General features: G+C 29.3%; 1 protein-coding gene and 1 long non-coding RNA gene across 2 annotated transcripts in view; one reads left to right on the forward strand and one right to left on the reverse strand.

Annotated features, from left to right (window-relative positions):
* The window catches only part of LOC111681657 (inactive phospholipid phosphatase 7), a 53,002-nt gene extending 30,315 nt beyond the window's left edge, over positions 1-22,687 (forward strand). Inside the window, exon 2 of the mRNA XM_023443540.2 lies at positions 22,003-22,687. Within this exon, the coding sequence (XP_023299308.2) occupies positions 22,003-22,623 (621 nt within the window). The 3' untranslated portion in view covers positions 22,624-22,687. The remainder of the gene's footprint in view (positions 1-22,002) is intronic.
* LOC124421379 lies at positions 1,160-1,989 on the reverse strand. Its single transcript, XR_006941620.1, has 2 exons — positions 1,491-1,989; positions 1,160-1,411 (listed from the first exon to the last, which is right to left on the reverse strand). It is a non-coding gene; the product is annotated as an uncharacterized LOC124421379 (long non-coding RNA).
* Positions 22,688-27,147: the final 4,460 nt, after the last annotated feature.

Genomic DNA, 27,147 nt, shown 5'->3' on the forward strand with positions numbered 1-27,147 from the left:
AAATAATTAATGATATTACATAAAAAAGGGTACAAATCCCCAAAAATTGTGGACCAAATGGGGCAAAAATATATCATTTCGGTTGATAGTAACCCCTTAAAAAAAATTAAAATTTGTGTTTTGTATAATATGATCATATATGAAATACAGGAAAAAACTTATACTTTTGTAAGGCACTTTTTTTTAAATGTAAGTAAATGTAAATTTTTCAAGCTTTAAAAAGCGTGATATCAAACTTAAGGTCTGTCTAGTCAATATAACAATTAATTTATTTTTTTGCACACAAAATATATTATTAAATTTGGTTTCTTTTCATAGTTTACCTAAATTTGAATACTTATGAGAGACACTGTATATATATCGGAAATTTATTGTACAGCGAGTATGTATGAAAACTTCTGTAAACAAATTTCCAGCATTTTTAAAACTTGTTGATGATGTAAAAATATGATAAATAAACATTTTATAAAAAGATAGGTGTTTGGCCGAACCACACTTTTTACCGAACTCCAAACCCGTACCCGAACGTTCGGTCGGACACTACTAATTATTGTACTTTTTTAGCATCTGCACTACTATTTAGTACTTTTTAGAATTATTAACTTTTTAAAATGGTTTTTCTTTCAACAATTTAATATGTATATATTTAATTACAAATATACCCAGCAAAAAGTTACATGACAAAGATGCTGTTTAATCAGAGGTGCAAGTGATGACGAAGTGGTTCGATTTAGGTGAAACATGCATGATTTTAACATTGGCGTGTCTTTGGCGATCATGTGTTTATGCAACTATTTAAAAGAAACGGGTACCCATCCGAATGCATGTATAGAACCAATGCATGTTCAATGATTTTGATACGATGTTTCATAAGTGAAGAAAATGTGTTTTTTCCGCATTGTAGATGACAAATTAAATGAATTCGTGGGATTAATGAAAATATATAATAAAAAGAACTCTTTGGGCTTATTTTCAGTGCTTTAAATAGATTAAAGTTATTTTTTTATTTAACAAAAATTTATCCAATTTTTTACATTTTAAGTTCATTTTATAGCATATTACTGTTAAAATGAATAATAGGTATAATGAATAATAGGTATAAAGTTTTGAAGATTTTTTGCTATTCCTATATGGAGGTATTCTCCAGGTGCAACAGTTCTAGTTTGGCATTTTTCCGTTCTCTGTAAGAGACCGCCAACACTGATGGGAACATCCATATTTTCGTATTTCAAAATCTTCAAGAGGGAGTTGCAGCACTGTACAGATGGACCAAACTCTAGGAACCATATTCTCAATTTTTTCCGTAGGGGTTGTGAAAAATTTTGGGTAGACTCGTGATCCTCATTATAAACGGACTGGTCTGCTTGGTTTAAAGATGAAGGAAAATCTTCAGATTCCTTACCTGATATAACTTTAAGTTTAGAAAAAATTATATTTTTTTCATTTCTTATTTGGCGTTTGAATGTTCTTTTTGAACTCATATTATTTACCTTAAATAGATTTTTTTAACCACTGTTTAAACTTTTTAAATAATTGTTTTTTAACTCTTTTTTTATTTTAAATTTTACTTTTAACTCTTTTTTTATTTCAAATTTTACTTTTTAACACTTCAGCCATTAATTTGCGCTTCTTCTTTTTTGAACAAAAAATATAGTGAATACGTTTACAAAATACTAAGTAGTCGTACTTCTTTATAAATCTTCACAAGTAATCGTGTTTTACTTACAAACAAAATTATTAAAAATTAAAATAAGTTGTAATTAAATAATTTTCCAACATTCCAACAGTATATTGTTGATTTTTACTTTTGTTATACTTTTATAAATTAAAAATATATTATTATTAATTTATAAATGTGGTTACTCGAATACATCAAGTATTTTATATCCATCACTATTTACAGAACAATCAGTGTTATCAACTATCAATACATTAAAAACAAAAACAAATATTGTAGACAATATATTATAAAAAATAACTGAAAATCTAACTCCTTTAAAGAAGATAATATTTTAGACATAATGAATATAAAAATTAGTTAAATAATTTTAAATAGTATTGAACCAAAGTATTAACTCCTCTGTTACATTATACAAACTTAGTTAGTTAGTTAACAACACTGTTTTATATTTATTGATTTCTTTCATACATATATTTTTTTGTAAATAATCAAAATTTAAAAAACAAATTCTATTAGAAAAGATTTAAAAAATGTTGGTTTTCATATTTGCATTTACATAAATTAAACTTTCTTGAGAAATAAAATTCTTATTTATAAAATTCATGATTTAAAGTTGTATAGTTGACAGATTTTCCAGTTTTTTAAATCACTTCATTTATGACAAATAATTTAACATTTTGGAAGGCATTTAGCATAGCTTTAATTAAACTATTACTTAAAAAGTCATGAAAATGACGTTCGCTTTGAACCACTTCCATTTTTTTTTTGCTGGGTAGTTAAAAAGCTCAAATTTGTATTTTTATATACATATATTTTAATATTTAAAATAAATATGTGCAAAACAGGGAACAAATATTTGCTACTTTTAAACTAAAAATATTAGTATTGTGTTACATTAATATTATTTATTATTATTTCAGTTTTCCATATATGCATTTTTGTGGAGATGAGAGTACAATGATTTCTCATTTATAGTTTTTTCGCTCTTTCAGTTTTATCGGGACCGGAAACATTCTGTATAATTGATTTTCTCGGTTAATTGAGTTCCAACTTTGGCCAGTTTTTAATAGATATTTTTATTAAATAATAAATGAAAATGTACATATTTATATAAAAACGAAATCATTTGATTACGAAATAATGATTTTATATTCATACATGATTCAAAAATATAAAAAACAGTAGATAAGGATTTTATGTTATGTAATTTCTAAAAATATTCGTTATGTTGTTTGTCTCTTATTTTCCAATTTAGTATTTTCGTTTCACGGGAATTCCCCTTTTCGATTTATTCTAATTGTTCATGGTTGTTAAAATATAATAGAATTTGGATATAATTACGCATAATAGGCGATATAATTAATTAAACGATGCTGAAAAATTTAAGTCAAAACAAAATAAAATTCAGTCGATGATAAAAAATTTATTTTTCCATCCCGGATAATTGATGTTGCCGTATAATCGAATCATGGATAATCAAGTTCCTACTGTAATTCAATGAAATTTGTCATACAACTAAATCCGTCGAATAGGGCTTTTAAATTCATAATTATGTTTAATATACTCATATCTCGAGTAAAAAAACTGCAAAACCAAGTTATATAGCTAGCCCCCATACAACTGAATCCGTCGAATAAGGCTTTTAAATTCAAAATTATGTTTAATATACTCTTATCTCGAGTAAAAAACTGCAAAATCAAGTTTTACTTTATGACCCTTATGAATAAACGGCTTAAGTATGTATATCTGAGGCAAGGTACAATCTTATTTAAATACTTTATTATGACAACTAAATCACATTTTATTTTTGTAAAAGGTGTAGGGTATTATATGTCGTCCTCGCCCGGCTATAATTTCTTACTTGTTTTATTTATTGCCGAATTTAGAAAGAAGAAAATTTTGTATGAAAACTATTCAGTTTTTGTTAGTGTTTTCCATATAAAATTTTAAATATTGTTTAAATATTGTATTCTCTCTGAAAACGGGCCTTAGTTTTTTGTCATTCCTGAAAATTTTTAAATGTTGTTACTAACTTTTGCATTTCAGTTGATGATATCTAAGCCAATCTCGAGAATGACTAGGTGGGAGCAGTAGTGATTGTTAATTGAATCAAAAACGGAGATTTATTTTCTCCCTTGTTTAATAAAATAACTGAAAAAGAATGAAATTCAGAGTATATATATTATATAAAATGTATTTTTTTTGGATGGCAATGAGTACAGTTTTTTATACCCTTCACCTTCGTGAGAAGGGTATATATAAGTTTGTCATTCCGTTTGTAATTTCTATAATATAATTTTCCGACCTATAAAGTATATATATTCTGGATCCTTATAGATAGCGGAGTCGATTAAGCTATGTCCGTCTGTCTGTCTGTTGAAATCAATTTTCTGAAGACTCCAAATATCTTTGAGATCCAAATCTTCAATAATTCTGTCAAACATGCTTCGAGAAGTTTCCTATTGAAAATCAGCAAAATCGGTTTATAAATAACTGAGATATGAGTGAAAATCTCAGACTACCTCTGAAAATTTCCTCAACAAATTATAAATAAAAGCGTAAAAACAACAACAAGGAGATAAAGCAGATGTTGTGTAATACAGTACATACATGGGCACACTGCATTATATTTCTAATGCATTAAGCATTGCAGTATTCAGTAAATCTAAATTTCATTACCAGTAAAATTTTACTGATTACTGAAAAAAAAATCATTATTCAGTAAAATTTTACTGATTACTGAAAAAAATCAGTATTCAGTAAATTTTTACTGAATACTGAAAAAAAAAATCAGTAAGCAGTAATTTTTACTGATTAATGAAAAAAATTCAGTATTCAGTAAATTTTTACTGAATACTGAAAAAATCAGTAGCAGTAAATTGAAATCTATTATGCATTTCCGGTAAAACTTTATTAACTACATGTTAGTATTTTCGAAAGTAATTTTGCAAACTTTTATATTAAGCTCTCTTACTAGGAAAGTAAATGAACAGACCTGAAAAATATTTTGTTTTTAATTATTGTTCAAAAAATATCTATTGATAAAAAAAAGTTATTTTTTTTTTTGTTTTGAAATACATAAATTTTTAGTTTCCACTGTTAGCTTTTCTTAACACCAACATTTCAAAATTTGCGTCGCTGAGTTTTTGTCTTCTTAAACGATTTACGTTTGTGAGTAACGTCTAAAAAATCTAAATTAATCCTTTCACGCACTAAATTAAACCGCTGGAATTTTTATGGCTATGAGTTCATTACACGCTTTATTTCTGCGTATATTGATAATTTTTTATGAAAAATGGAATAAGTGTTTTCGAAGGATATCGCAGGATATTATCTTTTTTGGCTGACAGTGCCATGAAATTCTTAAAAATAAATAAGTTTTCTTTGGAAATAACCATTTACTCTATCTGTGAACTCAAAATTACGCTCTACACACACAGATATCCGCATACGTGAAAGAGTTAATAAAAAAATTAAGTAAAAGTTATTTTTTGTCAATTGGCCGGCCAAATTTATTAATTATTATCAAATACGGAAATTAAATTGTTAAATATATGTATTTATAAATTATATACGTAAAGTCAAATATCTATGCAGTGGTGTTGTGGGTAAAACATTGGGTTAAAAGATTGACGTCGCTGGTTCGAATCTTGGACGTGTTAACTATTTTTTATAATTTATTTTTTAAAATCTATTTTAAATTTAAAACATTTTATATCCCTAACACAAACATCATTAAATATATTTACAAATTATATACGTAAAGTCAAATATCTATGCAGTGGTGCTGTGGGTAAAACATTGGGCTAAAAGATTGACGTCGCTGGTTCGAATCCTGGACGTGTTAACTATTTTTTATAATTTATTTATTGAAATCTATTTTAAATTTACAACATTTTATGTCCCTAACACAAACATCAGTAATGGCAATTTAGCACTTTTTGTAGCAAAAAAAAAAATAATAAGTTTCATTTAAACCAATTTTAATTTTTTTCTCTTTTTTTAAAAATACAAACCAAAAGTAATACCTATTAATTTTTTATGCCGAAAGAAAATTAAAAATATAAAAAGCATTAACTTTTTACTAACTAGTACTTAAGAACGCATAACTAAATAAATAAGGAGTATAGAACGGCGACCAGCAATCGTGAGGTCTTCAGTTCAAACCCAGTGGGTTACGGCTTTAGTTAAATATTTCTACTAATAACATCTTACCGGTAATGCATAATAGATTTCAATATATTGATACTGATTTTTTCAGTATTCAGTAAAAATTTACTGAATACTGAATTTTTTTTCATTAATCAGTAAAAATTACTGGTTATTTTTCTTTTCAGTATTCAGTAAAAATTTACTGAATACTGATTTTTTTTCCAGTATTCAGTAAAAATTTACTGAATACTGATTTTTTTTCAGTAATCAGTAAAACTTCACTGAATACTGAAAATTTTTTCAGTAATCAGTAAAATTCTATTTTTACTGCATTTTTACTGGTACTGCAAAGTGCCCATCTATGATACAGTAGTACAGTACAACGGTTAATATTTCTTTCTGCTAGAGTTTAAATTTTATTGTATAGGTATTCATTACTAATAAATTTCAGATTAAAATTTGATAAATATTTTTCAGAGCAAGTTGTAGGTATCATTGGTGTGGAGAGGATGGGCAACTAGTTGTTAAGCAAAGACAAGAAAAATCTTAAACTATTACTTCCAAATCCTAAAGATGATATGCAAACTTCATTAGGTATGTATTTAAACGTTAGGACGCCTGTTGAAAATAAAACCACCTCTCCATCTGCTGATGATCCTTTAACTAAAAGAAGGAGAATCAAATACTCTAAGCGGATTTTAAGGGTAGCTGGAAATATTATTTTATTTTAAATGAAACAAAATTGATTATTTATAGCAAAATTATCGACTGCAATTGTTAAATTAGATCTTCTAGGATTTCACAAATATTTTGACTTGGGTTCATAGCATGGTGTAGAAGAGAATATATAAAAAGAGACAAAATATACTTCTCAAAGAGTTTTTTTGTAATAATGAAAAAATTTACTAAAAGAGACTAAGTTAAATAATTCATTATGAAAAGTTTTAAAACAATTAAAAACACTTTGCATGACATCTCATGGCGTGGGGTAGGTTTAATTTGAGTGGAAAAGCCCAATATCCTTATGAGAATCACAATGGATGGAAGTGTTTACAAGAACTTGTTGAAAAGTGTTATTATATCACATTGTGATAAAACCTAATGTAGATTTCAACAATACAGTGACTCAAAGCACTTACCGAATTTGAAGAGTTCGTAGTTTGTGATGCAAAATTCGTAAAATTTTCAGTAGGCAAGTCAGTCCTACTTGCCTTCTGGCTGTCGGTAAATATTTAAGAGCCATATTTATTCTAATCCAATTTACCGTTTACCAAACTATAACGTGTCATATAACCGCTTTTGGCCAGTTCACCTAAAGTAATGAGCCGTTCGGCTGTAATCGACGCCTCATATCTTAAATATGTGTCAATGAGTGGAATATCTAACAGGGTTTCCAGTGCCTTGGTTGACGTGGCACCACTTACACTCCAGCAGCTTGTACGCTGAACTCCCTGTCGAAGTTTGACATTTTGTCCAAAGAAGACTCGTACTCGAAATTTATTTAATTCCATGCCTTTTTTCAATTCAAATGTAATCAAATGTTAATATTTTATCATTTTAAAATTCAAAACTCGTAAATTATTAAAAATAAATCCGATTACTTTTATATTTCAAAATTTTTTTTGTGTTTAGAGACTTATCTGGAATGCAAGCAATACTAGTTGCAAATGTTTTGAACACCTTGATATCAACTACCTCACATAATATTAATCTTTTTAAGTTTATAAATAACACTAAAGGCCTAACTATAATATGCTTACATAAACTGAAGTCAGATTAAGCAACTGTGCGAACACATATAAAACGTATGTGAAAAACTATAACGCACTTAAAGAGTTTCGTTAAGTTTCGTCAAATTTTATTTGCTTAAGCAAAGAGCGATGCTGACAGCATATTCAGTACGAAATCAATTGTTTGTTTATTGTACACAAAAAAAAAAAAAAAAATTTAAAATTGTCAAGAAAATTATTTTTTTAATAAAATGTTATGAAATATTTACTTTTTTATTACGTGTGGCACATAAATGTGTAAATCGAGCTAAAGTGTTTTGAATGCACGTAGGTACATTATAGCCACATGAAAGTTTTCTAGGATTTTCTTAAGCACATGAGAGACTTTTTGTTCGATTTTGTCATTAACTTAAGCTTGCTTATTCATATTATAGTTGGGCCTTAAAGTAAAGCTTAAAATTTTTAATAATTTAATTAATTTAATATAAACTGTTTAAAAATAAAATGTGAAATGTTGATTCAGTTCCGAATGTTTTGATCACTACTGTGTGTAATGTAATTTTAACTATTAATGTATTATATTTACAGCATATTTTTCAAATTTACTGACATTAATTTCACAAAGTTAATAAGAAAATGTTAAATAAAATCACAAATATTAAAGAAACATAAAAAACATGTCGAAACAAAATGGTCTCCAGATAATTTTGGGATACTTCTGCATATCATACATGATAGTTAGCTTGTAGGTAGTATTTTAAAGTCGGATATTAACGTTAACAAATCAATTTGGAACATTCCATTATAGTTCGTTTATAGTCAGTCTACTAACGTTATCAAATAAAATTTATAATCACCCCTATTCTGCATATCTAATACGTTTACGCAATGATCGAAAAAAGGTGTTCCAACAAAAAACTGAATCGTAAGAAATAGAAGGAACAATTCCATTTCGTTTCAATGCTTTACGATTGTGTGTATTCTGCATTTCGATCGTAATTACGTTTTTGTAAGATGTTGTTTATGTGGCGGAAAGTCGAATCGAAATTTTTAATTTTATCTTTATATATACAATATTTTAGAAAGCTATAAAAGTACCAGTACCAGTAAATTACGAAAAAGTACCAAAAGACCTACTTTATTTAATTTCATGTTTCTAAGTTCAATATTATAGAAAATTCAAAAAGTAACAATTAAAGAACGAAAAAGTACCAGAAAATATTCCAGTTTAAATTTTCATTCACTCAAGTCCCTAATTGCTTATTTTTATATCTACCAAAGGGCCCACTTTTATAGATTCTAATTAACTCCACATGCTTAATTTCACGTATCAAGGATCAATATTATAAAAACACAAAAAGTACCTTTTGAAGAACGAAAAAGTACCAAACATTTCGCTTTTATAGGATCTCACTTAATCCAGGCTCTAAATGCTTAATTTTATGTTTCTAGGTTCAATATTACAGAAAATTCAAAATGTACATTTTAAAGAACAAAAGACTACCAAAAAGTTCCCTTTTATAGGTCCTCACTTAATCCGCGCTCAATTTCACGTTAGGTTCAATATTATACAAAAATCCAAAAAGTACCTTTTGAAGAACGAAAAAGTACCAAAAGTCCCCTTTTATAGGTTCTCACTTAATCCATCCTCTACATACTTAATTTCATGTTTCTAGGTTCAATATTATAGGAAATTCAAAAAGTACCTTTTGAAGAACGAAAAAGTACCAATAATGCCCCTTTTATAGATTCTCATTTACTCCGGGCTCTACATGCTTAATTTAATTTTTCTAGGTTAAATTTTATAGAAAACTCTAAAAGTACCTTTTGTAGAACGAAAAAGTACCAAAAAGTCCCCATTATAGATTCTCATTTACTGCGGGCTCCACATGCTTAATTTCATGTTTCTAGGTTAAATTTAATAGAAAACTCAAAAAGTACCAGTCGAAGTACGAAAAGTACCAAAAAGTCCCCTATAATCTATAAAGATTCTCATTTACTCCGGGCTCTACATGCTTAATACCTATCTGTTAGTAACCACTTTAAATGCTTATAGCTCCCAATAATCTGAACCAATCTCATTAATATATAAATTGTGCACATCTTCGAATAAATACCTTTAGAATGATATACTTTTGGCCAAAATCGGATGTATACTGTAAGAGTATACATCCGATAAACTCGCTTTGCCTATTAATTATATAGATAAGTTAATAAACCAAAATCAATGTTTTATGAAAAAAGTGCCAAAAATAGGTACAATTTTCACCCCTTAAACATCCGAATAACCAAAAAGTACTAAATTTATATTTTTATTTTTTCGTCAAGTTATGAAGGAGTCAAAAATATTGTTTTAATGTTCACTGGTTTAAAAGATACACGGGGTGCAAAAAAAGTACCAAAATACAGTTTTTACCCGTTTATTCCCTAAAGGGCCGAAATTGAAAAAAAGTACCAGACGATAAGCTTTAAACTATTTTTGTATCTTTCTAGTTTAGGAGATATGAGGATATGAGAATTGACCCGTTTTTACCCTTTTTATCCCTAAACATTCGAATTTCCAAAAATCCCGTCTTAGTGGATCTATTTAGTGGGAGACCAACCCCCTGTCCAAATTTCAGCTCTTTAGCTTTAACCGTTTAGGCTCAGTAACGTTAGAATTTTATATAAATATAAATATATTAGGATGAACGGATATGTGTTAAATATAATATATCCTAATATATATTATATAGTGGTACTCGGTGATGTCCCCATCATAGTGGTACTCCCCAAATAGATGGGGTTTCTATTAAGTAGTTTTTGTTTATCAATATAAAATTAAGAAAAAGCCGAATGATTTTGTTATAATATACAGTTTAACTAAACTTTTTTTCTAGGTCAAAATCCTTGGTTTTCTTGTATATGTATCCAATTAGAAAAAACTTATAAATCGGTTAAGAAATGTTTAAATTTAGTCGTACCAACACTAAAATATCTAAAATTTGTTATTTAAATATATAGAGTAATTGAGTTAGTTAGTTAGTTTGAAAGGAGGATGTATACACATCAAATCCAAAGAAATACACCTAGGCCTCTATCGGGCCTGTTGTGCGCTCCTTAACCAGTGCCACGGGTAGGAATCGAACCCACCACCTCCGGTATAACAGACTAGAACACTAACCACTAACCTACCGGAGGCAACATAGAGTAATTGAAATATCTAAAATTTGTTATTTAAATATATAGGAGTAATTGAAATTTAAAATTTTATAATAAGTAAAATACAGCAATATTAACAAAAATTAACAAAAAAACAGCATTTCGATTTTTTATATTTTATATATATTAGGCTTCACGCGATATTTTTGAAATTGTGATATCATACTTTTTATGGCAGTTTTTGGAACAGCGCACAGTGGGGCAGAATGGAGGTTTTTTTGGAAATAAATCTGGCATTTGTAAACGGCTGATCCGATTTGGCGTGAGCGTAGCCAAGGAGTATTAGAGTTTAAGTTTTGAAGATGAACCCTGCAGATGCCCCAGGGACGGCGCTGTGGCGGCTCAAAGTAGGGTACCTACGACATGTAAAATTTTTAAACTCGTGCCATTTTTTTCACCCAAATACAAAGATTTTTATATTGAAAGTGAAAGCGCTCGACGAGATCTTGAAAAACATGCTTGGACACACTACTTATCTCTTATAATATCCGAGTTATATGCATTTAAAAATTTAGTGATACAAAATTTACCATACCTTGGGAACTGCGGGATGCCCTTTGACCTTTTTATTTTTTTTTGCATTTTCTTATTTGAATTGACAAATTTAACAAGCGTTGAAAATTTCATTGAGTTTTGTTCATAAATAAAGATTTTGTCATATATTACAAATTTGTTTAATTTCTAAAACTATGATTTATATCAAAATTTAAATAGTGTCGCAGATAGCTACAACAATTTAGTCCTATTTATCCCTTAATATCAATTTTTAGTTAGATATGGAAATTCTCGATTCTTTACAAAAATTTTCAAGCCAATACCTCAATTACATTCAAAAATATGTTCATTTAAACCTGTGTCCTTTAATTTCATCTTTTTCATATTTTAGTATTAAGTATGACAGAACATACATTTGGTGTTGAATAAAATATTTGGACAATTTTTAAAAATTATTTAGTTAATTATTTTATTAAAGACTATAACATTGTATATACAATAAAAAAAATTATAATTTTATTATGAGCCACGCACAACAACACCTAAATCACCCCACACAAACCACCTTTCCCGCCCACCGAAATATAAAACACAATTTAATACAATATCATCAGTTAGTATAATAGCTTTTTTATTTGAACTGTTTATCTTAAACATAATACACTTAATTCTTACAACTTACTTATATAGATAATTCCTAAAACTACTTATTTTCTATAAAATAATCTGTTACATCGGTATACATATCCAGAAGGTAATATAAGTCCTTTAAATTTTCCTTGTTTTGAGATGATAGAGTTTCATAACAAATCAATCTTTTTCGCATAGTTGAAAGAACAAGATCAGAAGATAGAAGTAAACTATTAAAAATATCTTCAATCTGTGATTGCCTGGAGCATTTTCTTAAGCTGAATAGTTAAACATGTTTAAAATCTCGATTCCTCGCTTCCTGGGCTTCTTCTGCTAACTCTCCAAGTGGAAGAATATTCGATTCAATTATTATTTGACCATGGCACAATACTTTGTGTACTGTTGGTGTTAATTCCCTCCATGGATAGAGATACAAGTAATTTAGAAATTTTAGATGTATATTCCCCAAATCGATTTCCATTAATTTTATGTTTACTATTCAGTGCCATTAAAATAGTGTTAACTCTTCGAAGCAGTGGAAGTGGATTGTCTATGTTTAATCTGAACATCTGAACTTTAAATTCTTCTCGGATTCTGCTTTTCTCCGCAGCTCTCAGTTCTTTCAATTCTTCATTATTTTTTGTTGATTTAGTAAGATTCTCTGGCACACTTCTATATTTTAGGTCGTATGCTATGTGTAAAAATTAATCCAAAAATCGTATTCTGGCATGAAGTGGTGAAATTCCGAAAGACAGGACTTCTTCATTAATACTTCTGCTTTTGTTTATATTTGAAAATTGCGACTTGTTCTCATTACATATTGAGCATCTCCAGAAGGAAGAAGTTTCTGTTATGGCATTGCTGACCTTTCCATCAATCATTGTTAAGCTTAGCTGATATGATACGTTAATAGAGAATTCCTTTATTTTTATGCAAAAGGGCTCCAGTGCATTTATTTCATCTTTTAAATATTCCACTAAATCCTTTGTTGTTTTCTTTGACTCTTTTATATATTTAAATCCAATGGGTCTACCAAAATTTTTTGAACCCGGAGTTGTATTGATCCATATAACTTCAAATGAATTTCCGATGCTTGACGATGATGGATTAAGGGAATATGAACGAATTCGTAATGGCACTAATGATGACATAAATACACTTTTGTAGTCTGCTAATGTCCGACTTCCACAAGCTTGTTTGTATTCTGGAAGTGCTGATAAACCGTCACATCCCCACTTACACATTAAGACAACATCACAGTTATGAATTTTCCTTAGTTAGTCATCTGAAAAGTCTGACACAATTTTTAATGCTGTGTTTTCGAGCAAGGATGATATATCAATACAAGCTTCCACATCATTAACAGCAATAGGTGATGGTAGGATAGTTTGTTTTTTTCCTGGATCGCCTTGTATGATGGTAATATATTGTGTCCTTTTTCATGCAGAGCTTTCCTTAATATTTGGTACTTATTTCGACTGAGACCCAGTTCCAACATAAGCGCTATTGCTTTCTCTTCAGTAAAATTTGATTGTGATGTTGGAGTTGGTATACTTTCCACAATTCGCTTAAGTCGTTTTGGTGATGCATTAGCAAGAATAGTTGCAATATGTACGGCATCCATAGGTTGGTTTTCCTTTTTCAGCATTTCGTTAAATGTATCAGCAATTTCCTCATTTGAGATTGAAAAAAGTTTTTGTGTGACCCTCTTTTTTTTTGACCTTGAACATAAATCTTTGTATGACTTGCAAGGCGCTCCTGTTGATGGGTTGTAAGTTGAGATTTCCGTAGTAGTTTCCATCCAACTACAAAATTTTAATCGAAATTTCTTTTGATTTCCATCCACAGACTTACTTTTTACATCAAAAAGTTTTCAATTTTTGATATGCCTATTTTGTCTACTTTTCTACTATATGTAGTTTTTATATAATTTGAAATGTCTTCAATTCTTTCTGGCCCTTTTGAAGATACACTCCATAAAACGGAACACAACTCTTCGTACTTTAATGTAATCTTCATTGTAGATTTATTAAATATGGTACTTAAAATCTGAGAAGTTTACTTATATACCAATTCTTGTCATTTCCGATACAGGTATTCCAAAGTAAAAAATTACGAATTGTCTACTTATTAACATTTAGGACTATATTATATAACCTGTAATTCAGTCATTGATATCTCTTATTAGTGAATGAATCGAAATTATCATTACCTGTATATTTTTACCTACATGATCATAAACGAAACAGAAGGAAATGATCTGTCGAAAAAATTTAGGTAAAAAATAGTTATAAATTTCTGAAAATTTAAGCATAATAGGACCTTTCAATTATAAGGATAAGCAAACAAATAGAGAATAGGTAAATATGAGATTTAAATATGTTCTGTCATATTTAATACTAAAATATGAAATATATGAAATTAAAGGATACAGGTTTAAATGAACATATTTTTGAATGTAATTGAGATATTGGCTGGGGATATACTAAATTGTTGTAGCTATCTGCGACTCTATTAAAATTTTGATATAAATCATAGTTTTAGAAATTAAGCAAAATGTAATTTATGACAAAATCTTTATTTATGAACAAAACTCAATGAAATTTTCAACGCTTGTTAAATTTGTCATTTCAAATAAGAAAGTGAAAAAAAAAATTGAAAAGGGCAAAGGGCATCCCGCAATTCCCAAAAATAGGAATGAAAATCCCAAAAATGGGATTTTTACTTTTTTGCCCATAGGGTCCACATTTCTTTCAGGGCTGGGAAAATACTTTTGGAGTAAATAGAAAACATATTGAGGTTTCCAAAACTGCTTTCAGTTTTCTGATCCCAGCTTTGGGATTTTAGAACATGTCGCCCAAAGTTGAAGTTTTGATGAAAACTAGATCATATTCGGAAGGACGCAGTGGCAACATTTTCAAAAAATAGGACAAATTTTTTACGCCAAAGCGTTCTGCGTAAAGATACCTTTTAGAAAAAAATAAAATTGTTATATGTTCTTAAAGAAAATTTTATTTTGAAAAAATTTAGGTAAAAAATAGTTATAAATTTCTGAAAATTTAAGCATAATAGGACCTTTCAATTATAAGGATAAGCAAACAAATAGAGAATAGGTAAATATGAGATTTAAATATGTTCTGTCATATTTAATACTAAAATATGAAATATATGAAATTAAAGGATACAGGTTTAAATGAACATATTTTTGAATGTAATTGAGATATTGGCTTGGAATATACTAAATTGTTGTAGCTATCTGCGACCCTATTAAAATTTTGATATAAATCATAGTTTTAGAAATTAAGCAAAATGTAATTTATGACAAAATCTTTATTTATGAACAAAACTCAATGAAATTTTCAACGCTTGTTAAATTTGTCATTTCAAATAAGAAAGTGAAAAAAAATTGAAAAGGTCAAAGGGCATCCCGCAATTCCCAAAAATAGGAATGAAAATCCCAAAAATGGGATTTTTACTTTTTTGCCCATAGGGTCCACATTTCTTTCAGGGCTGGGAAAATACTTTTGGAGTAAATAGAAAACATATTGAGGTTTCCAAAACTGCTTTCAGTTTTCTGATCCCAGCTTTGGGATTTTAGAACATGTCGCCCAAAGTTGAAGTTTTGATGAAAAATAGATCATATTCGGAAGGACGCAGTGGCAACATTTTCAAAAAATAGGACAAATTTTTTACGCCAAAGCGTTCTGCGTAAAGATACCTTTTAGAAAAAAATAAAATTGTTATATGTTCTTAAAGAAAATTTTATTTTGAATTTTTAAATTAAAAAACGTATATTTTTGGATCTGTAAATGATATTGATCTGAAATTTTTTGTATATTATTGGAAATTTTGTTGCCTAACTAACAACTATATATGGGAATATCATTTACAACTCAAATTTTTTTATACCTTCACCTTCGTGAGAAGGGTATATAAAAGTTTGTCATTCCGTTTGTAATTTCTATAATATAATTTTCCGACTCTATAAAGTATATATATTCTGGATCCTTATAGATAGCGGAGTCGATTAAGCCATGTCCGTCTGTCTGTCTGTCTGTCCGTCTGTCTGTCTGTTGTTGTTATAAAAGCAACAACAACACTGAATATAGAAAAAGATGTACACGTGTGTGTAGATGTATTTGGTTTTATTCAGCTGTGTATTTTTTTGTATGTTTGGAATCCAAACATACAAAAAATACACAGCAAAAAAAATATGATTTGCATTTTTTGTTAAAATAAAATAATTTTCCCTTTTGTTTTGCAAATATATTTTTTAATGAATAGGAAAAAGTATTTAAAACGTTTTCAATTATATGAGAGTAGATTGTGAGTTATTGTACAATAATTTTTATGCGAATAATGTAAGTTTGAAATTTAAAACTAACACAAAATTTTTCCAAGAGCCGCCGCCGAATCGTTCGGCTTAAATCGACTCAAATTTTTTTAATGTTTTTATTAACTAGACTGTAAGAAATTTTGTTTACATACTGAATGGGGTGACCATATTTCTAAATCAAATATTTCTTAATTTCAAAAATTCATTAAAAATATTTTACTTTTGAATATTGAATCAATACAATGTTAATAAAAATTGTGTTAATTTAATTTATTTATCATAAACATAAGAAAAAACAATTCTTTAAACAAAATTTACTTTATTTGGAAAAAAACAAAAATGTAAAATGAAATACGGTCACTCTAATTTTTGTGTAGAATATTAAAAGTTGTTATTGTTTAGTGCCGGTCCGACTTTTTACAAACTTTCAATTTTGCGTGAGAGAGAAAGAGATGGAAATATCATTCATTCCTTTCGCGTTACGGAGTTTCTATTTGGGTTTGTGCTGATGTCAGAATCATTTTCTGTCCATGTGAAAATTGTAATCAAAGTACAGGTCGCAGTATGATAACGATAATTTTTTTACCCTTTAATTCCGCACATGGTTCCTGACTGCTGATACAATGGTCACACATTCAAAATTTCAAAAAAAAAAACTAAAAATATATGGACATTTAAGTCAAATTTTGTAGGGGGCTTTTTATAGGGGCTAGGGTCAAATGAGGTTTTGCGGCATTTTGCCGACATACGAGTATATTAAACATAATTATGAGTTTATAAGCCCTATTCGGTGGGTCCAGTTGCATGGGGCTAGGTGAAATAATGCACCAATGTTAACTATGTTCAACAGGCTTCGTCTACAGTACCATAGAAGACCGTGTGCCAAGTTTCATTGAATTATCTCCAAAATTGCGACCTTACATGGTTAACAAGCTCTATTCGGGGGTTAGTTGTATGGGGTCTAGGTGAAATAATGGACCGATCTTTCAACAAGTAGATCGTGTGCCAAATTTCATTGAATTATCATCAAAACTGCGACCTGTACTTTGATTACAATTTTTACATGGACAGACAGACGGACGCACAGACGACTCGGAAAATGATTCTGACATCAGCACAAACCCAAATAGAAACTCCGTAACGCGAAAGGAATGAATGATATTTCCATCTCTTTCTCTCTCACGCAAAATCGAAAGTTTGCAAAAAAAGTTTCCTAGTGCGGACCGACACTAAACAATAACAACTTTTGATATTCTACACAAAAATTAGAGTGACCGCATTTCATTTTACATTTTTGTTTTTTTTTCCAAATAAAGTAAAATTTTGTTTAAAGAATTGTTTTTTCTTATGTTTATGGTAAATAAATTAAATTAACACAATTTTTATTAACATTGTATTGATTTAATATTCAAAAGTAAAATATTTTTAATGAATTTTTGAAATTAAGAAATATTTGATTTAGAAATATGGTCATCCCATTCAGTATGTAAACAAAATTTGATTTGAAAATTAATAAATAAATATAATTTCATGCTATTTTTTGTATTTTAAATAAAAAATATTATATAATAGTAATTTTAATTAAAATATATATCGGAGATTTGAAAATAATTTGCAGTGCGTAAAAGTTTATTGTGTTCCATGTGACGAATTTGCGCAACCAATTTTCTTCAAGCAGTTCGCAGTATTAGACGAAATTCGTAGTTCGTCCCAATTGTGCGTATACCAATGCTGGTATTTTTAAGAGAGTTATGTACATATAGTAGTATATAGGCGAAACTAATTGTCAAGGACCTAAGTCCCCTGTCAAAGACCTAACTGGTGAGAATGTATCAGTAAAAGCAGAAAAATAAACACAGTTCAAAAGGTACTAAATAAAAAATGTATTTTTTGGACGTTATTCTTTGTGTGTTATTAAAAAATTTTATATGGCAGTGAATGAAAATATTAGTTATTTATTTTTTGGAAAGATAATTTATCTCAAAACATATAATAAATACGTCTTTTTGTTATTCTCTTCTGCACTAATGCAAAACGAAAAAAAGTATGTAAAATACTTTTTAATTTTTAATACTAAAATGTACAACTTTTCATTTTTCAATTTTAATTAAAATAAAATGTCAAAGAATAAAAAATATTTTTTTTCGTTTGTAAAATATAAATTATTTTCGGGGTTTTAAATAAATGAAAAATGTTGAAAAAATAATAAACATCAAGTTTAAGTGATAAGAAAAACTAATAAGTGGTAATATCCTCGTAATTTTGCGAAGAAAATTTGAAGTTTAGTGAGTGCGGTTAGTTCTCACAAGTTTGTTTTATTCTCTCAGAGCTCGTTTGTGTGAAGAGAATAAAAAATTTAGTTTGAAAATCGCTTCAGTTTCGCCTATATGTACTACTATATGGTTATGTACGTTAAAGTCATTTTCTGATGAGATCTTTATATGGGAGGTAGGATTGATTCAACAGGGAGGCGAATGGACGGCTATATCGTATTAGGATCTAATAAGGACCCAATATTTCAATGTATGCAAACGAGATGAGAAATACAATACAGCCCTAATTTTTTATGGTGGGTATAAAACATGTACCCACCATAACATCTACTTAAATAAAACATCGTATACATATATCGTTACAAAAGCCTTAATATCTAATGAGAAATTTAAAATAAAAAATTTGAGTTGTAAATGATATTCCCAATATCAAAATATATTGTTTCCTCGGTTCTTTATGCTACCGTGTTTTTTTCAACTCCTGGTTGACCATATGAGCTCTGACGGCTGAATTGGAGCCACGACTTTCAAATTATTTTTAATAAAAAGTTAAAACAGTGAAAGAAATTGCTTAACATTGCAAAATTACTTAAAAAATTAGTTATTGGAAAGATTTCGAGCGGAAGAAGTTTTGAATCTGCTTATAGATAACTATAATCCACCGATTTTTGGCCCCGATTTTGAGCAATATTTCACATTTTGTCAATTTAACCCGTTCTTGGTGGTTAAAAAGAGGTATCTTGATGTACAGGTAAAATAAGTTGAATTTAAAACTAAAATTTCAAGAAATGTAAAAATTTCGAAAATTAAATTAGATTCAATACGATCTATTGCAAAAAATAAAACAGAATGTTTTTAAACGAGGGAAATAAAATATGTTTTTTATTTCATTGCCTTTTCTAAAATCTAATACGTTACGTCCAAGTTACAGTCACTCAATTGAAATTTTGAATACATATATAGGGTCAAATGAGGCCCTATAAATATAAAATATGTCGAGATACGTGCATATATATACCCTACCGCTCACTTAAATAGGTTCACTGTTTTGATTACATTCAAATTAATTTTTTGCAAAAACTAATGGACTAATTAGTAATATTAAAATTTTGATTAATAATATGATGTATTAGGTATCACTAGTGAGACAAACATTAGTGCAATACTTAATAACCGATTTTTAATAATTTTTTTCTAAAATACTAATTTTTGTTTCATTTGAATAGGTTCATCATCTTTAATTGACGAAATCAACATCAAATTGCATTTTTCATAAAACTTTTTTATTTTATAAACATTTTTACAAGGTTTTAGAAAAGGTTTACTAAGGAACATATCTGATGTTACTTAATATAACTCCGAAAATTCGAGATGATAAAGAGTTATAAAGATTCTTAAATAATGTCAAGGAAATTTCGGTCCAAGCCTTTTTATTTCCTTCATTTTAGGCTTCTTTTATGTCATACTGTCTGTACACATTACGAGAAAGACTATCCGAAACCTTCTCAATAATAAATAGGCGAGAAAATTATGGAGGCCACATTTTGGTCACATTTTGGCTTCAAATCCACCCTTTTACAGCCCTGGCGGTATGAATCGGGCATTATATTTTTGAAATATCCACGGCAATGTTTCAAAGATATCCAAAAATGTAAAAAAAGCTGTTTCCTGTATGGCATTACAATTATTACAATGCTTACTATATGAAAGAAATTTAAGCTCACATGTTTCATAATACGCTATTCAAACGACTCTTCCTTTCAAAAATCATAAAAATAATTATTAAATCGATCTGGACTTCTAAATTAACATTTTTTCATCTGAAAAAACAAGATGTTGGTATAGTTTTTTATAACCATGTGTTTACGTGCAAACTGAAGAGGATTTCTCTTTACGAGTGGCAATTGGAGTGGCTTTTTTTAAATTTTTAATATTTCTAAAGCCTTGGCCCTTCTTACAATTCGTTTTACTGTAGCTAGGCTTGCTGTAACATCCACTTTTTCTCTAATTTTTGCAACGGAATCACTTGACCTGGAGGCAAATTTTATGAAATCTCTTCTATTCGCTTTTGTTTTGACTCTATATGTAGTTCTATTTATGCTTTCTTAATATTCAAAGTGTTTTTTTATACAATTGCGAATATCATTCTGAATTTGCTCAATTTCTTTTTGCCAAATTCCTGTGATTTTGGACAGTTTCCAAAAACTCTTGAATTTTTTTATTTTATTCTTTAGTTAATGCCTTAGCGCAACATACTACGTTTCATATTGTAGTGTCTGTGAATATAACAATGGTTTTTTAACAAATAGGTTGCGGTACCTGTTTATGTTATCTTTTGCAATGAGTAGACGAGTAGAACGATTTTCCCACAGGTCGACTACAACCAAGTATTACAAAGGAAGTATTAAATCATATCTTATTTTGCTTTTTAAACCATTTTAATTAATGACATACAAAAATTGTTTTGCAAGAAAATTAAAGAAAAAAATTAAAAATTATCAAAATGAAAAATATCTTAAAATAACAGTAAACAACGATGCTTTTTACTCTGTTATTTTGCATATTTTTTAGTAAGAGACTTCTTTTCTGTAAAAGTTTAAAAGTTTCCAATGTTTTGTCAGTACATTAATAATAAATAATAGTTATTTGGTTTTCCTTTTTCTGAATTTAATTTATTGTGTTTTTGTTAATTTTGGTAAATACATGTATATGCATTTTGGATAACTGTGATCGCAGAAGGTCTCGTAAGGAATTAAGTGTCGTGTGTGTGGTGCTGGGCAACAAGCATGGCCTCGGAATCACTAAAATTAGCGTTTGCTTTAAATCAATTATTCACCCCTATTCTGCACGGTAATTTCTTTGATACGGGATATGTTCGGTGCAGATACACGACAGTGGAATGACCGTGGGACTTAGCTTTGTTGTTGTATATGTATAATACGTATGAATATTATGTAGCAATGGTCAGAGATTATATAGCTAGAGTACTTGAGCAAAGTGCTTGTACATAGACTGACAGAACCATGTACAGAAATTCAGATGATTCGTGTAAGGCCAACATGGCAGGTGTTCACTTAAGCCACTTCGACACCTTGTGCTCTTGCATTCCTTGTATTTTAAAGTTTTTAGGTTTTTTCCTTTTATTTGCATAAAAATATTGTCGTTTTACAGAAACACACACATTTTCAAATTTATGTTTCTAACGAATAGAATTTTAAACAAACAAAAAAGGAAATAAACTTTGGCAGTTGGAAAACATTAAACAAAATAACCAGCTGCCTTCACTTGCAAATTAATACATTTTGAAAAGTGGTTTGTGAATTTGAAAACAATGGAAATGCCAGATATTAAAATTTCGAAGCAAACTAAAAAAAAATTTCATTTGTTTGAAGTTTCTTGATTTGTACTAAACAAATACTGAAACAGTTAACGAATTATATAATACTTAATAGCTTTTCATAAAAACCTATTTTTAAATAATCTCGTTTTTATTTCTTCTTTTAGGCGAAACGACAAAAACATAAAGCTTTGGAGATAATAATATCAAAAGATGTGCATTTGACTAAACTTCTCGTTTCAAGGTTTCTACAATATCCATCATTTAAATCTTTAAAAACGCACTGTAAAAGTTTGGAAATATCATGTAACGGCATAGTTTGGTTAGCAGTATGGTTAACGTTTATATATTTATTTAATAAAAAGGATCTTTGTGAAATGCAAATCAATATGCTCTTCGGTCTAATAATAGATATATTTCTTATAGCTATAATCAAATCTGTATGTAGGCGAAGAAGACCAACTGTACCAGAAGATATGTTAGTATTGGGTCCTGACAAATTTAGCTTTCCATCTGGACATGCATCAAGAGCATCTTTCGTCGCAATGTTTTTTATTTTCTTATGTCCCATTTCAAAAATTTGGTGGATGCCATTAACATGTTGGTGCTTAAGCGTCTGTCTATCGCGTATATTAATGCAGCGTCATTACATATTAGATGTTCTTGCTGGATGTGTTCTTGGTTTTGTGGAGATTTATTTTTTAAAGATTATTTGGATAAGCGAAAGTACATCACAATATCTTATAAACTTTTTTACAAATGATGAATTACCTATTGATGTGGAATAGCAAATTTTTATTTTTCAAACATTTTAAAATACTTTAAAAATAAATATAAAATTTAAAAAGTGTATATTTAATTTTCTCAAGTTCTATTTGGGGATTAAATTTATTTAAATTATTTAGGATTAAATTAAAATTAATTCCCGAATGGTGATTTTGTATTAAATTAGTTAATTTTATTTGCTAGCTTAAGCGCCAAATGAAGGTGGTTTAAACTTAACAAGAAATGCAAAAGATTAAACAGCTGATGCAAAAGATAATAATTGTAAACACAAAATATGTTTTTACCCTTTCGTTGTCATCTTTATACCCTTCATGTCATTCTGTTTGTAATTTCTATAAAATAATTTTCCGACCCTATTAAGTATATATATTCTGTCTGTCTGTTAAAATCAGTTTTTAGAGGACCCCCCATATCGGCTACATCCGAATCTTGAATAATTCTGTTAGACATGCTTTCGAGAAGATCGCTATATAAAATCCCATAAATAATGGATATATGAGCAAAAATTAGAAACAACCTCTTTCTTTCTCTCACACAAAAAAATCAAAAGTTTCCAAGTGTGAACCAGTGGTTGAGAGAAACCGAAAAGAAGAACAAAATAAATCGCTAAAATTGATTTTTATTTTGTTAAAGTCTGCTGTTTTTTTAATCAGAACAATAAATCACAAATGTAAATACATGATTACGACACACATATACACATAAACTATCTTCAGAAACCATAGCAAACAACAACAATATATACTCTCCCTCAAAAGGAATACAAAAAAACAAGTGCTCAGCCAAAAACCTAAGTAACAAAACAAAAATAAATCACAATTCAATCACTTTATTTATGTGGCCCAGTTATTTTCAGTCTCTGATAATTACACATGATAAAAATGAAAACGTTAATTATTTTCAGTAATAAAGTAATAAAATTTAAAAAACCGTTAAACATCTGGGTTATGCTTTTTTCATGTAACGTGTTAATTATATATCATTGTATGAATTTATAATTAATGTGTTGAAATTGCTAAAAGTTTTGCTATAAGTTTGAATTTATTTTTGAGGTTATGAAATCAGTATTTAGGTCGTAAAATTGTTGATTTTTAAAATATTTTAATGTTTACCGAATTTCGTATCATACAAAAAGAAGCTTTTATTTGACAGTAATATTTCCGCAAATCATATGGCGCTATAGTTTTTTGAAAGAAAAATGTTTTTTAGATAAATGCTATAAAAGAACAAATTTTATTTTTCTTTCGCAATATTTTTCTTTAAAATCCTGATCTGTCCTTAGATCTCTAACATCAAGAAGATAAACCTTATTACTACACCCTTATATAAATTTAATTTGATTAATGCTCTATTAAAAATGAAAAATTTTGGTTAAATTTTCTACAGCCGCATATATTTTTGCACCAAAAAGCATATAAGAAATTACTATATGGATTTTTTAATGTCCAAAGTCTTGTGACTCTTGTTTAAAAAGCATGGCTCTATAAGTTATAAACTGAAAGTACAGTTTTGAAATAAATGAACAAACTCTTATTAATTTTAAAGCATTTTTTTTTAATTTTAAATGTTCATAACGTTGAGAGATAATAAGCTAGTGGTCTGTAATTTTGTACATATATGTGTTTTGGCATATTCTACCGATATGTATTAAAATATTGACTTATTTAAATGGTTACCAAAATACGAGGCAATTTAATTCAGTTCCATCGATTATTAAAAATGTTTGATTTTACTCATATGCATATGAAATTGCATGTATGTGACAGACTGAACCGAAAGAATTTAAGTTTATATAAATAAATTTTAAAGAATGCAATGAATTTATTTAATTGTACATGTGTATATACATATGATCAATGTTGCCAAAACCTAATTGGGAAAAAGTGCTAGATTTTGTTAAAAAATTGCTAGAAATTGTTAAAAATAAAGAAAATAAAAAAGTGGTAAGAAAATATTGTTTTTTTATTTATAATGTGACGAGTTTAACACAAATTTTAATTTTATATACAGATTTATTTATTTATGTATCCATTTCAATACAATTAGAAATTATACTCAACCCAATTTACCGAGCAGGGTAAATTAAGATCAGAGTCTCTGGTAGGAATTGAACCAACAACCCCCAGACTGAAGTTATAGTCGGGTGACGCCGACTATAATACCCTACACTTGTATACGAATAAAATATGAGTTAGTTTTCGTAATAAAGCATTTAATTTGAATTGTACCTTGCCTCAGATATACTTAAGCCATTTATTGTTAATATAACTGTAAATTTAAGTAATATTTTGATAGGGGCTTTTTATAGGGGCTAGGGTCAAATGATTATAATTATAAAGTTTATGAAAGTCATCAAGGCTAGTATAGAACTTGGTTTTGCAGCTTTTTGTCGAAATACGAGTATATTGAACATAATTATGAACTTATTAGTCCTATTTGGCAGGTTCATTTGTATGGGGCCTACGTGAAATAATGAACCGATGATAACCAAATTCCATTGAATTATCCCCAAAGTTGCGACCTGCAGTTTAATTGAAATGTTTACAAGCTCTATTCGGGGGTGTATGGAGGCTGGGTGAAATAATGAACCGATATTAACCATTTTTATTCCAAATTTCATTGAATTATCTCCAAAATTGCACTTTGCAATAATACTATATTACAAAGTTTAAAAGACCTATTCGGGGATTTAGTTGTATGAGGACTAGGTGAAATAATGGACCGATGTTAACCGTTTTCAATAGGCTTCGTCCCTGTGGAAGTGTGCAACTCCAAAACATGATTCGAAGAAACACCATTCAATATGGTAGTAACATTATTTTTATATACCAATGCTGCAGGCTGCATGCCACTATATCATTATGGTCTAACTCAAAAATATCAATATCTGTTTAAATATTTATTACTATGATCAAAATAAACCCAAAATTTTGGACTTACAGTGTTATGTAATGGCCAACATAAGCGTGAAAGTTACGAATAGAAAAAACTTAAATCTACTGTATAGATGACGTTTTGTAAAGGCATTGAAAATTTAAAATATATTAGTGCTAATATTTAAATGAATGTATACTAGCCAATTTTGTCGGAAAATATCGACCCTAGTAGTACGAAAAGTGACTTAAGATCCATACAATTCAATTAGAAATAGAAGAACGACACCATCTTGGATCCTTATAACATTATTATTTTTATATACCTCAAGAGGTGTATTAAATCCTATTATTAAAGTTTGGTTTTATTTCTGAAAAAAGGAAAAAATGCAAATATGGTCAAAAATCGCCATTTTAATTATATTACATGAAAAGATGGTTAGGTTATGTTACGTGGGTTGCTCGCTAGCAAGCGAGTTCACTCGGAGGCCTTATGGCCCATTGTGATACCCTTAGAATTACCATTCCCTAGCGATGAGAGAATGGTTACCCTCCCTAATTTCGTTGACTACTTGGTTCGTTCGGTCTCCATGTAAACCAGCCGGTGCTTTTAATAAAACCGATCATGTTTATTAGTGACGCATCTCTGAGACATTCTAGATCATGAAAAAGAGCTTTACCCAGATAGAGTAGTCTGTGCTCTTGTAAGGCTGGACAGTCACATAGAAGGTGTTGTACCGATTCCACTTCCTCTTCGTCCAAGCAGCTTCTACAGTAGCTATGATTTGGGTAGCCCATACGTTCTGACATATGTTCAATCATACAGTGCCCAGTAATTATACCAGTTAGAAGCCTAATCGAGTTCTTACCAAGAGATAAGAGGGTCTTAGTTCTATCCGTTGTCAGAGTGGGCCAGAGCAGTCTCGATATTCTACAAGTGGTGAGATTTGACCACCTGAGTTCCGTCTCACTCAGAGCCCATTCATCTATCAGTTTTGATAGGGTCGTAAGTGGAGCGTGAATATCCTTTTGCACAAGGGTTAAGTTCAGGGACGACCCTTTGGTTGCGCATTCATCAGATATTTCATTTCCCCGGATGCCCTCATGTCCTGGAACCCATATCAACTCAACGTGACGTTGTGTAAGTTGTGCCAACGATTGAATGCAATTGAGAAGACATTCCGACTTAATAACATTGGAGTTAAGAGCCTTGATTGATGCAAAGCTGTCCAAGTATATATGTATAGTCGAATTTTCGAGATTTAGTTCCCGGATTCTTCTCGCGGCAGTATAGATGACATATATCTCTGCCTGAAGGACCGTGCAGGTGTCAGGTAGTCGAAGAGACAGTAGAAGATTTAGTTTATCGGAGAAGATTCCCGATCCCGTGCCTCTTTCTGTCTTTGATCCATCTGTGTAGATTGAGATCACGTCATCCCTTAGGACAGTATTCGCGGCCTAATCATCCCTTGTCGGTATTTTGGTCTTGAATGACCTATTAAAATTCAGTGTAGATAGAATATAATCTGTTTTCTGCCCCATGATAGGTCGTGCTTCAACCCGTTCGACTGTTTAAGTCGTAGAGCAGATTTAGCAGAAATGCATTTGATGTATATATCAAGGGGAGTTATGTTCAGCATCGTCTCTAGACTA

Source organism: Lucilia cuprina, chromosome 2 (assembly GCF_022045245.1).
Source record: "Lucilia cuprina isolate Lc7/37 chromosome 2, ASM2204524v1, whole genome shotgun sequence".
In the NCBI taxonomy this organism is placed as follows: domain Eukaryota; kingdom Metazoa; phylum Arthropoda; class Insecta; order Diptera; family Calliphoridae; genus Lucilia; species Lucilia cuprina.